Genomic DNA, 13,030 nt, shown 5'->3' on the forward strand with positions numbered 1-13,030 from the left:
GTATTGGCAGGCAGATTCTTAACCACTGCACCACCAGGGAAGTCCTATAAACTTTTAAAACAACTCTTTCTGGACTTCACTGGCAGTCCAGTGGTTAAGACTCCGCACTTCCATTGCACGGGGCACAGGTTTGATCCCTGATTGGGGAACTAAGATGCCCCACATGCTGCACAGCCTGGCAAAAAAAATAATAATAATAAATGAAAATTTTAAAAACTTTCATATTGAAGGTTTTTTGGAACATTAGGCATAGATTACTTTCCATCAAGTTATCTCATGTTACTTACATTTATACTTCTTTTCCATGGGAGTTTTTACATGTAATGATATCGACCAATTGAAGTGTTTCCCAGGCTGTTTACAAATAAGGTTTTATCTAGTAAATCCTTTTATGGTTTCATAAACTACAAAGATCAGAAAAGCTATTCCCACATTTGTCATATTTTATATGATTTCTGTCCAGTGTGCAGTCTCAGGTCTTTGAACGACTGAGAGGCAAATGAAGGATTTCCCACATTCCTGTCATTGGTAGGGTTTCTGTCCAGTGTGAATTCTTTCATGCACTTGAACATATGCAGAAGTGAAGGTTTTCCCTTCATTTTTACATTCATAGGGTTTTTCTCAAGTATGGGTCCTTCGATGTATTTTCAAAACCGCTAGATATCTATAACTTTTACCACATTGTTCACATTGATATGGTTTCTCTCCAGTGTGACTCCTTTCATGTGTTTTAAGAGAACTGGGATTAATGAATACTCTCTCACATTCTTTACATTTATAAGGTCCATCCCCAGTGTGTGTTATCATGTGTTTCTGAAGGGTTATTTTCCATGTGAAGGCTTTCCCACATTCCTTACATTCATAGGGTTTTTCTCCAGTGTGGATTCTTTCATGATTTCGAAGAGACCGGGCAGTATTCAATACTTTAGAACATGTTTTACACACATATGGTGTCTCTCCTGTGTGATGTCTTTTGTGTAGCTGTAAGGAACTGAAATGATTGAAGGCTTTACCACACTGCTTACATTCATAGAGTTTCTCTCCCCTGTGAATTCTTTCATGGATTTGAATAGTTTCAGGACTTTTAAAGGCTTTTCCACATTGTTTACATTGATAGGGTTTCTCTCCGTTGTGACTGCTTTCATGCATTCGAAGACAACTGGGATAAATGAATGCCTTCTCACATTTCTGACATTTATAAGGTAAATCCCCAGTGTGAGTTACCATGTGTTTTCGAAAAGTTGTTTCCCACATGAAGGCTTTCCCACATTCCTTACATTCATAGGGTTTCTCTCCTGTGTGAGTTCTTTTGTGTAGTCGGAAGGATTTTTGATATCGAAAGACTTTTCCACATTGTTCACATTCATAGGGCTTCTCTCCAGTGTGACTCCTTTCATGTGTCCTAAGAGAACTAGGAGAAATGAATGCTTTCCCACATTCTTTACATTTATATACCTTCTCATGGTACTTTTGATACTCTCTTCGTTTGTTTTCAATGTGACATTTCATGTGTCTATTAAAGGATGAATGATGCATGAAGACCTTTGCACATGCACTGCATTCCCATGGTTTTAAACCAGGAGTTTTCTTCTTCAGATTGAGAGTTGGAATAAGGGTGAAGTTTTCTCCACAGAAACTACTGCCTTTACTTTCAGAGAGTCTCTCTACCATAGAACTTCTGTAAACAATGAGAAGATTATTAATGATTTCTTTATTAAGAAATCATTTATTTATTGTATTTATTATGATTTATAGGAACAGTGAGGTTTTCTATCTTGTGTGAATTGTTAGAAGTTGAATAAACTGAATGCTCTGCAACAGGACTTCACCTCTTCTATTAAAAAGTGATATTCAAATATAGGGTTTATTGACTGCACATGAACTATATTGGAAACACAGAACATTTATATCACATTTAAGAAAATACTTTTTCGGAGACATTTTCTGAGAATAGAATAAATTTGAAGACTGGGCTATTTGTTTTTGTTGACTTCTTTAAAATTTTCAGAATATACCATGATTTTCACAAGACAATGCTTTGAATTGCGGGTGTGACTCACCTTAATTTTCTCCCCTGGTTTTTGTACTGATCTTCAATGTCATGATCTTCCTGTTTTGTTTCTGAAATGCAGAACCAGAAAAATGATCCCAAAGTACTAGAAATGATAGAAAAATTATTGGACTTTAGGCCCATGATGAGCTCTGACCATGTCTAGTTTCCTTTCTTTCTTCTTCTCTTTATTTTGGGGGAGCGGGTGCTGTGCAGTATGGCCTACAGGATCTTAGTTTCCTGACTAGAGACTGAACTGAGGCCACAGCAGTGGTGAAAGTGCCGAGTCCTAACCACTGCACCGCTGGGGATTTCCCTTTGATCCCCACCTCCCCTAGTTTCTTTACCAAAGTTTTCCCTTTCCACATTCCACATCTTTGAACAATATTGACAGGTAAGAAACACTTGTTCTCTAATTGACAAAGGGAGAGAATTTTTCATTCTTACCTACTGAGACCAGGTTCTGGAAGTTTTCTCGCATCACATCTCTGTAGAGTTTCCTCTGTGAGGAATCCAGTAAAACCCACTCCTCCAGGGTGAAGTTCACAGCCACATCCTCAAAGGCCAATGAGTCCTAAAACACCCAAAATAGGGGCACACTGAGATGCATGAGACTGACAGAACTAGACACCCACACTCGATTTATAGGAAGGTTACATACAATTCTGTTGTTTACAAAGAGTTATTCTATGACTTGATCATGATAAACTTATTCTCCACACTTCCTCAATAATTTAACAGCATCATGAACAAATGGAAATTATTTACACATAACTTCTGCGGTCACAGTATCGCTTATATCACAATAATGGCAGAGCCCAGAGAATGAGAAATACTTTACAAATGAAAGAAACATCATTTTAAGAACAATGATTTCTGCTGAAAAAATTCTTTTGTCTTCTTCTTATGATCCACAAGTTACAGTACTCCATGAGGCAGAGGATCAAGATTGCATGAGGTTTTAATAAATAGGCACACAGTGAAGAACTGGAAGCTTTTTTCTAATCCTATCACCTATCATCAGAGGCCAGGTGACCTGTAGAAATCAAACTTTTAACAAAGCCCAGCTGGCCACACTGTCCCAAAGTCCTCCAGGCCTTTAGAAGAAATCACAATCACACACAGTTGCCTGAATATAAATATTCTGCAGATGCACTGCTTTTAAGTTGTATAATGATTAGCACAGACTGTTTTTCCTTCCTCTCTACATATAATTTGATGCAGGTAGAAAGTTACTTCAAATTTAGAGCTCAGACATGGAGAAGAAGCATTAATGTTAGATCACAAAATCCCTATACTCAGGTGCCTCAAGGCGCTTCCAGCCAAATTTTAGAACACACAGTGCAATTACATGCCCAAAAAACTCTTTCTCTTCACACCATAACAGTATACTCTGGGTCTTACTGCCCTCAAGGAACATGTTAAGAGCTACAGTTTACAAGGGAGCTCACCAAAGTCTGTAACACTTTGATGGTGAATTTTCCCATGATTATAAATTATGTAAGGGTTTCATCATTGGCTTCCTCCAAAAGAACATAAAGTCTCCATCCTGCTATTTCAGGAACAGGAGTTTTCCAAGCAGCCAGTATTGTAACTGCTAAGTGAAAATCTAGTCTGGGATTTATGAAATTAGAAGTTGTGATTCTCCATCTCACAAGAAGAGAATGAAAAAGCTTGAAATAAGTCCTCCCAGAGCCAAGAGAGCACTGACTTCAAAGGGTAAACTGGTGCCCTAAAACTGGGAAAGAGAAAAGACTTTTTTTTTTTTTTTTTTTTGCGGTACGCAGGCCTCTCACTGTTGTGCCGTCTCCTGTTGCGGAGCACAGGCTCCGGACGTGCAGGCTCAGCGGCCATGGCTCACGGGCCCAGCCGCTCCGCAGCATGTGGGATCCTCCCGGACCAGGGCACAAACCCGCATCCCCTGCATCGGCAGGCGGACTTTCAACGACTGCGCCACCAGGGAAGCCCAGAAAGACATTTTTAAAATATGCCCCAAAGATTCTGTTCTTAAGGCCGGTACCCAAAAAACTGTTTCACTGTAGTCTAACACAAAGACAAAAAGGATCAAAAAAGATAGAACACAGTATCCATGAACTCTGGCATGACCTTCTTTAACAGAAGATTTAAGATACATATAATGAAAATAATTGAAGGAAAAGAGAGACAGAAATAAGTAACGACCACTGAGATGTTCCTAATATTAACGATAGACAACACCCATAGATCCATGAGGCTCAGGGAACAATAAAAATGAAAACACCTAAAATGGAGACCAAAGTATATTATATTTAAAGTAGAGAGAAAAACAAAGGCAAAGAGAATATATATTGTAAGAAGCCAGAGGTACACTTTAGGTATAGAGAAATAAAGATTAGAATCAAACTGGACTTCTTTTCAGGAAAAAAAAACAATAATAATAATTATATACATACGTATATATGAAAGAACTAAGTGGATTGAAACATTTAAAGTTTTGAAATTAAAAAAAAAAAACAATGTCCTAGAATTCTGTTAGGAAGCACAATTATCCTTAAAATATAGAAGGCCATTTTGAGACAAAAATTGATGGAACTTGTCATTAGTATGCCAACTTTGAAAGACATTAAAATTCATCAGAAAGAATGTAAATTACATAGGGGAATTAAAAGAGGAATAAATAAAGGTAAACATCTTTTATATTTCTTTTATAATAGATGACACTTTGTCTAAAATCATATTAGCAAGAATGACATTGATAATGATAACCTTGTGGATAAGTGAAATAAATGACAGCCATATCAATAGGGACAGAGGAGGGGAAATGGGAATAGTGTGGTATGAGGTACCTGAACAACCACTGAAGAGGTACTGCGTTAAGTTGCAGACTGATGTGGGTTAGTTCTAAATGTATACTGAAAACTCAAGGGCAACCACTAAAAAAGTTCTTTACAAAGGTATAGGTTAAGAATGGAAAAAAGGAAGAATCAGACAAAATGCTCAGTTAAATCCAGAGAAGGTAGAAAAAAGAAAAGACAAATGAAAAAATAAGGGCAACAAATAGAAAGAGTAAAAAGTGTTAGATATTAATCCAACCATATTAGTCACCATTTCAATCAACAATGGTCTCAATACAAATGAAAGAAAATTACAGTAATATCAGATTTACTTATTCACTTTTATTGAAGTATAGGTGATTTACAAAGTTGTGTTAGGTTCTGGTGTACAGAAAAGTGATTCAGATATATATATATTCATATATATATATTCTTTTTCATACTCTTTTCCATTAAGGTTTTCTACAGGATTTTACAGTACCTTGTGCTATACAATAGGACCTTGTTGTTTATCTATTTTATATATAATAGCTTGTTTCTGCTAATTCCAAACTCCTAATTTATCTCCCCCCTACCCCCTTTCCCCTTTGGTAACCATAACTTTCATTTTGATGTCTGTTTTTGTTTTGAAAATAAGTTCATTTGTGACATATTTTAGATATCACATATAAGTGATATCATATGGTATTTCTCTTTCTCCATCTGACTTACTTCATGTAGTATGATAATCTGTACATCTATCCATGTTGCTGCAAATGGCATTATTTCACCTTTAATGGCTGAGTAGTATTCCACTGAATATATATACTACATCTTCTTTATCCATTCATCTGCCAATGGACATGTAGGTTGTTTCCATGTCTTGGTTGCTGTAAATAGTGCTGCTATGAACATTTGGGTGCCTGTATCATTTCGAATTAGAGTTTTCTCTGGATATATACCCAGGACTGGGATTTCTGGATGATATGGCAACTCTAGTGTTTTGGGGAACCTCCATACTGTTTTCCAAAGAAGATGCACCAATCTACATTCCTTCCAACAGTAAAAAAGGGCTCCGTTTTCTCCACTCCCTCTCTAGCATTTGTTATTTGCAGACTTTTAATGATGGCCATTCTGACCAATGTGAGGTGGGCACCTCACTGCAGTTTTGATTTGCATTTCTCTAACAATTAGTAATGCTGAACATCTTTTCATGTGCCTATTGGCCATATGTATGTCTTCTTTGGAGATATGTCTATTTAGGTCTTCTGCCCATTTTTTATTGGGTTGTCTGTTTTTTGTTATTGGACAGTATGTGCTATTTGTATATTTTAGAAATTAAGCCCCTGTTGGTGGCATCATTGACAAATATTTTCTCCTAGTACGTAGGTTGTGTTTTCATTTTGTTTATGGTTTCCTTTGCTGTACAAAAGCTTATACGTTGTTTGGGACCCATTTGTTTTACTTTTATTTCTATTGTCTTGAGAGACCGACCTGAGAAAACATTGGTATAATTTATATCAGAGAATGTTTTGCCTATGTTCTCTTCTATGAATTTTATGATGTCATGTCTTACATTTAAGTCTTTAAGCCATTTCGAGTATATTTTTGTATATGGTGTGAGGGTGTGTTCTAACTTCATTGATTTACATGAGGCAGTCCAACTTTCCCAACACCACTTGCTGAAGAGACCTTCTTTTCCCCATTGTATATTCTTGTCTCCTTTGTCAAAGATTGACCATTGGTGTGTGGGTCTATTTCTGGCCTCTCTATTCTGTTCCATTGAGTCTATATTTCTGGTTTTGTGGCAGTATCACACTGTTTTGAAAACTTTAACTTTGTATTATTGTCTGAAATCTGGGAGGGTTATGCCTTTAGCTTTTTTCTTTTTCCTCAGAATTGCTTTGGCAATTCTGGGTCTTTTACAGTTCCATATACCTTTTAGGATTATTTGTTCTAGTTCTGTGAAAAATGTCATGAGTAATTTGATAGGGATCACATTAAATCTGTAGATTACTTTGGGTACTATGTCCATTTTAACAAAAATAATTCCTCCAATCCAAGAGTATGGGTTAGCTTTCCATTTTTTAAAAATAAACTTATTTATTTATTTTTGGCTGTATTGGGTCTTCATTGCTGCATGCGAGCTTTCTTTAGTTGTGTCGAGCGGGGGCTACTCTTTGTTGTGGTGTACAGGCTTCTCAGTGCGGTTGCTTCTCTTGTTGAGGAGCACAGGCTCTAGGCGCGCAGGCTGTAGACTGCAGGCTCAGTAGTTGTGGCACATGGACTAAGTGGCTCCATGGCATGTGGGATCTTCCCAGACCAGGGCTCAAACCCGTGTCCCCTGCATCGGCAGGTGGATTCTTAACCATTGTGCCACCAGGGAAGCCCAGCTTTCCATTTTTTGATTCAGTTCAATTTCCTTTATCAATGTTTTATGGTGCTCAACATCTCTCTTTCACCTCCTTGGTCAGGTTTATTCCAAAGTATTTTATTTTTTTCAGTGCATACTGTTTTTTTTACTTTCCCTTTCTGATATCGTAATATGTGATTTTTAAAATTACAATTATATGTAGTCTACCAAAAACTCATTTTAAATATGAAGGCACTGGTAGATGAGAAATAAAGCAATGGGGATAAATACACTATGCCAAAACTAACCAAAAGAATGCTGGCACTCGTATATGAACTTTAGAGAATGCAGATTTCAGACCAAGGAAAACTCAGGGGTAGAAAGGACTTTACATAATGACAAAAAGGTCCATTCTGCAAGAAGGCATAACAATCCTTCATGTGTACATACATAGCAACAAAGCGGCAAAATACATAAGGCAAGACATGAAGAATGCAGGGAGGAATACATAAATCCATTATTATAGTCATACATCAACACCCCCTTATCATAAGCTGTATACAACAGCAGGCAGAAAATCAGGAAGGACAGACTTGCTTTGAAGAATACTATGAAATAACTAAATGTAATTGCACTTCATGCAACAAGAGCTGAATACACATTCTTCTAAAATTCATATGAAACATTCAACCAGACCGAACACTTTCTGGGACATAAAGCATACCTTAACAAATCTGAAAGAAGAAAAATCATACAAACCATGCTCCTAGAACTCAAAGGCATTCATCTAGCAATCAATACAAGCAAGAGATTTGGAAAAACCCCTAACACACAGAGGTTCAACAACATATTTCTAAGTAATACATGGGATCAAAGAAGAAGTCTCAAGAGAAATTAAGATTTGTTTTGAGCTAAATTGTGGCATGCAGCAAAAGCAGTGCCTACAGAGAAATTTATGTCATCATCAACTGGGAAAAAACAAAGGTCTGTAAACAACAACACAAGCATCTACCTTAAGAAACAATAAAGAGGGCTTCCCTGGTGATGCAGTGGTTGAGAGTCCGCCTGCCGATGCAGGGGACATGGGTTCGTGCCCCGGTCCAGGAAGATCCCACATGCCGTGGAGTGGCTGGACCCGTGAGCCATGGCCGCTGAGCCTGCGCGTCCGGAGCCTGTGCTCCACAATGGGAGAGGCCACAACAGTGAGAGGCCCGCGTACCACAAAAAAAAAAAAAAAACAATAAAGAGAAGACGATATAATCACAAAATAAGCAAAATAAAGTTATAAAAATCAGAAAGGAAATTAATGTAATTGTGGGTAATTGAAGGAGAAAAAAACTTTTAAGCTAGTTCTTTGACAAGATTAATAACACTGATAAACATCTAATCAATATGCCTATAAGGGAAGACAGAGGGTAAAAGGAAATATCAGAAAAGAACAAAGGGGGAAATAAAAATTTCAAAGGATTTGGTAAAATACAGCATCCATTTTTAATCACAAACAAGTAATAGAGGGAACTTCTACTTCCTGAAAAAGAACATATTCATGTATCCTGTAGGTAAATTCAAATATTTGGTCTCTAGGACATAATTATCTCTGTGAAACATCTTAAAGATTCTCCAACAACAGATAACTCTTGGAATTAAGAGGGCATATCCTGGGCTTCCCTGGTGGCGCAGTGGTTAAGAAGGTACCTGCCAGTGCAGGGGACACGGGTTTGAGCCCAGGTCTGGGAAGATCCCACATGTCGTGGAGCAGCTAAGCCCGTGTGCCACAACTACTGAGCCTGCGCTCTAGAGCCTGTGAGCCAAAACTACTGAGCCAACGTGCCACAACTACTGAAACCTGCACGTCTAGAGCCCGTGCTCCACAACAAGAGAAGTCACCGCAATGAGAAGACCACGCACCGCAACGAAGAGTAGCCCACGCTTGCCACAACTAGGGAGAAGCCCACGCGCAGCAACGAAAACCCAAAGCAGCCAAATAAATAACATAAATAAATTTATTTAAAAAATAGAAGACATATCTCCAGATTGAAAGATAATCAACTGTTTTCCTGTAGACCCACACTGAACTTGGACAAAGAAGGAAAGGCAATTCAAATGAAAAGAAAATCTTTTAAACAAATAGTGCTGTAAATAATGGATATTCACAAACAAACACACACACAAAGCAAATGTAAACATAGGACTTACACGTTTTACAAAAAAAGCCTCAAAACACATCACAGATCTAAATGTAAAATGCAAAAGTAATAAACTCCTCGAAAATATCATGGAAGGAAATCTAGGTCACTTTGGGTTTGGTGATGAATTTTCAAATATAACAACAAACACAAGGTCTGTAAAAGAGAAAAAGGATAATTTCACTTCATTAAAATAAAAAACGTCTCCTCTCAGAAAGGCAGTGTTAAGGGAATGAAAAGCCAGGTCACAGGATATGAAAAAATATTAATATTTGCAAAACACTTATGTGATAAATAACTGGTATTCAAAATATCCAGGAACTATTAAAACTGAATAGTAAGAAGATAAATAATCCAATTGAAAATGGGCAAAAGATCTGAACAAACAGCTCCCCAAAAAAGATATATAGAAGGGAAACTGGAAATATGAAAACATGCTCAATGTCAAATGTCAGTGGGAAATTGCAAATAAAACGAGCTATCACTACACACCTATTTAATAACTAAAATGCAAAACACCAAATGGATGTGAAGGTAATCCTCATTCATTGCTGGGGGGAATGGAACTTGGTACCCCTACAAAGGAAGACAGGAGCTCTCTTTCAAAACAAAATATACTCTTAGTATGTATATTAAGACCCAGCAATCACACTCCTTGTTATTTGTCCAAATGAGATCAACTCTTATATTCACACAAAACTCATACACAAATACCTGTAGGGGCTTTATTCATAACTGGCATGAGGTAAGCAAGATATCTTGCAAGAGTCAAATAGTCAGTGGTATATCCATATGATGAATAAAAAGGAATAAAGTATCAAGCTATGAAAACACATGAAGCAAAGCTCAAAATTATATTGCTACCAGAAAGAAGCCAATCTGGCAGAGCTATATACTGTATGATTCCAAGTATAGGAGGGCCTTCAAGTACTTCCCCTCGCAGGCTCAAAGGGGGCCTTGGCCTGAAGACACTGACCTCAGGCTCTGCTCCCAACTACAGGTGCTCTCCACCACCACGGATACTTTAAATACACAAACCCTGTTTGAACAATTCAGCAAAATCACTCAAATCCAGTGTTTATGTGGAAATGAGAGAAGAAAATTATAAGCCACTTCTACTAGTTCACCAGGAAACCCCAAATATCTACTCCTTTTCAGAAAAAAAATGTCAGTCAATTACTTCCAAGGCAATTTCATTTACTACATAATTAATCATGCTTGAATACTTCTCCTCTACAAGTCTAAATCTTGGAACTTCATTTGAAATCCACCAAAAGTAAAGGAGAGGCCACAAAAACTTAACCACACTTCCTCAGGGACTGAATAAAAGCAAAAAATTCTTAACAAATGGAATGTAATACTGGAATTTTTTTCCCCCTGAAATTCACCTCTCTTACCTCTTTGGAAATATTTTATATGGACTTTGAAGCTCTATTTTACACTATTGAAGAAAGAAACTTAAATAAGCGAGTAAATCTTTTGAAGGGGACTAACCTAGGAATGGGCAGGGTAGATCATCCATAAAAGTTCCAAAAAAACCTCCACGAAAGGACTTCCTATAGGATATCTGTTTCCAGTAAAAAAAATCAGAAGAAAGGACTTCATACAACCCACTTCCAAATGGTCATTGTCGGCTTCTGCTCTTGTAAAATATCCACAGACCACCCCCCACCCCCCCAAAAAATACCATCTACGTCACTACGGAAATAGGATAAACAATTAAAATATTTGTTTGAAATGCACTGCGGAGACGAATAGATGATAGGTAATTTGAATCGGAGAGGCGAAACTGACTTTGGGAATGAGGGAAGCGATCTGGAAATTTAATGATTTATTGCCAGCCCTACAAAGAGCTCCTCTGGGGGGCTAAGGTCTTTGAAATTCTGCTTCCCAAACGTTTGGAAAACTCAGAGAAAAAATGAAACCGTGTAAGTCAGATGGGACTTGAACCCACGTGCCAGGACTCGAACCCTGCCTAAACCCAGATTGGGACTTGAACCTATGGTCTTTTAATTAGAATCACTCACCAGGTATTGGACTTACTGAGGCTCGGGTTCTTTGTGTCACAGTGCAGAAGGAATTCAGCAAGAGGCAAAGAGATAGGCAAGAGGTAGATTTATTAATATAGGACGCTTGCAAGAGACGCAAGCAGGCAGGAGGGCTCTGCCCTGAGGATTAACCGGGCTATATTTTTATAGTCAAAGGGAAGTGGGGAAGGGGAAAAAGACTGCCTTCCTCCTCATTCTTCGAGTAGACGTCAGGCTTAGGTCACTAGCTCCTCCTTCCTATGACATAGGAGAGTGTCTGATCCTATGAGGTCAAACTAGGACTGTCATAGAGCTTATTCAAATCAGGAGAAAGGTGGTAACATACACTAAAGTATGTTGTATCATCTCAAGTCTCCATATAATGAGGGTCTCCTACTTTGGAATGTCACATTTCTCTTAAAATTCCTGTCCTTGGTGTTAAGGATCATTACCTTGCTGAACTCGACCAGCAGAATGCAGGCCTCATTTTTTCTTTCACTTAATGATCTGGGGCATATCTCATGCTTTTATTTATGGCTTTATACTTAAGGAGGCCTGATTGGTTCCACAACATTTTCGATAGCTTTCTTGAGCGATCAATAAGTTACAGTGGTCTCCCAAAGTTCCCTAGGTTTCCCTCTCTATTTACAATCCCCTACTGGGACTTCTACAACTACCAGTGTAACTATTCTATTCTATCCCTATCAAAACGGGTGCCCCCTGGGGCAGAAAGGAAAGGCTGAGACCCCTCAGACCACAGCTAATCCCACGACCGAACCCTGGAGAACGAGTCCCAATTGTCACCTGAAGACTGTGCCTGAGGTCACCACACAATCTGGGGGGAGAAGAGCGGTTGCGGAGCAGCCGGGTGAGGCTCCGGGGCAAAAGTTCCTGCAGCGAAGTGACCGGACAGGACGCCCTGGGTCCGAGCTGCCGGGCCAACCCCGCCACTGAGACCCGGAGGGGACTGACAACCGAGCAGCGCCCCCCGCGTATCCGCAGACTCCGGAGTTGACCGCGAAGTGACCGGGTCAAGAAAGATGGCCGGTTTCGGCCGGTTGCGACCATTCCCTTCGCAGCGTCCACAGCCCGGCTTAGCACACTCACCATTTCGAGGTTTCCTGGGTCTGAGTCCCTCCTAACGACTCCAAGGACTAGTGCAGAACACAGGGCAACAGAAGGTACGCGAGAGTTAACAGGTTAGTGAACCGAGAAAGACACGCGACCTTCTCCACTGTAGAAGGTAAGGAAGTCCACGCCTGAGTGGGGGACCGCTCCGCCCACCTGCCTCAGCGGCCGCCTGGTTGAACAGATCTCAATACCCCGCCCCCTAGTGCCTGAGTGGGAGGTGGGATGGGACCTGTCCCCGCCTGGCACGTTTGCTTGGTAAAACAACATTTCCTGGCCTGGGATTGTCTCAGTTGTCTTCCGCAGCTCCTCCTGCACTGGGATTCCTGATTCTGTTTCAAGATGCAGCAAGTACAGATAAGAGGGTGGCCCAGGCCAGTCCTGCCTGGAACTAGAGGGTCTTATGTCCTCCAGGGGTCAAGGGCTTGGTGTAAGGCTGTGTGGCCAGGCATGGAACCGACCTGCAGAATAGCTCTTAGTAGGGCTGGCAAGAA

At 39.4% G+C, this 13,030-nt stretch overlaps 1 protein-coding gene across 1 annotated transcript; it reads right to left on the reverse strand.

Annotated features, from left to right (window-relative positions):
- Positions 1-356: 356 nt before the first annotated feature.
- Positions 357-12,605, reverse strand: LOC114892355 (zinc finger protein 709-like). The gene is made up of 4 exons (XM_029217164.1): positions 12,516-12,605; positions 2,498-2,624; positions 2,061-2,121; positions 357-1,678 (listed from the first exon to the last, which is right to left on the reverse strand). The coding sequence occupies exons 1-4, from the start codon at positions 12,516-12,518 to the stop codon at positions 622-624; spliced, it is 1,248 nt and encodes a 415-aa protein (XP_029072997.1). The 5' UTR covers positions 12,519-12,605; the 3' UTR covers positions 357-621.
- Between the last annotated feature and the right edge of the window lie 425 nt (positions 12,606-13,030).

This window comes from Monodon monoceros, unplaced genomic scaffold (assembly GCF_005190385.1).
Source record: "Monodon monoceros isolate NGI ecotype Baffin Bay Population unplaced genomic scaffold, NGI_Narwhal_1 Super_Scaffold_12, whole genome shotgun sequence".
Lineage (NCBI taxonomy): Eukaryota > Metazoa > Chordata > Mammalia > Artiodactyla > Monodontidae > Monodon > Monodon monoceros.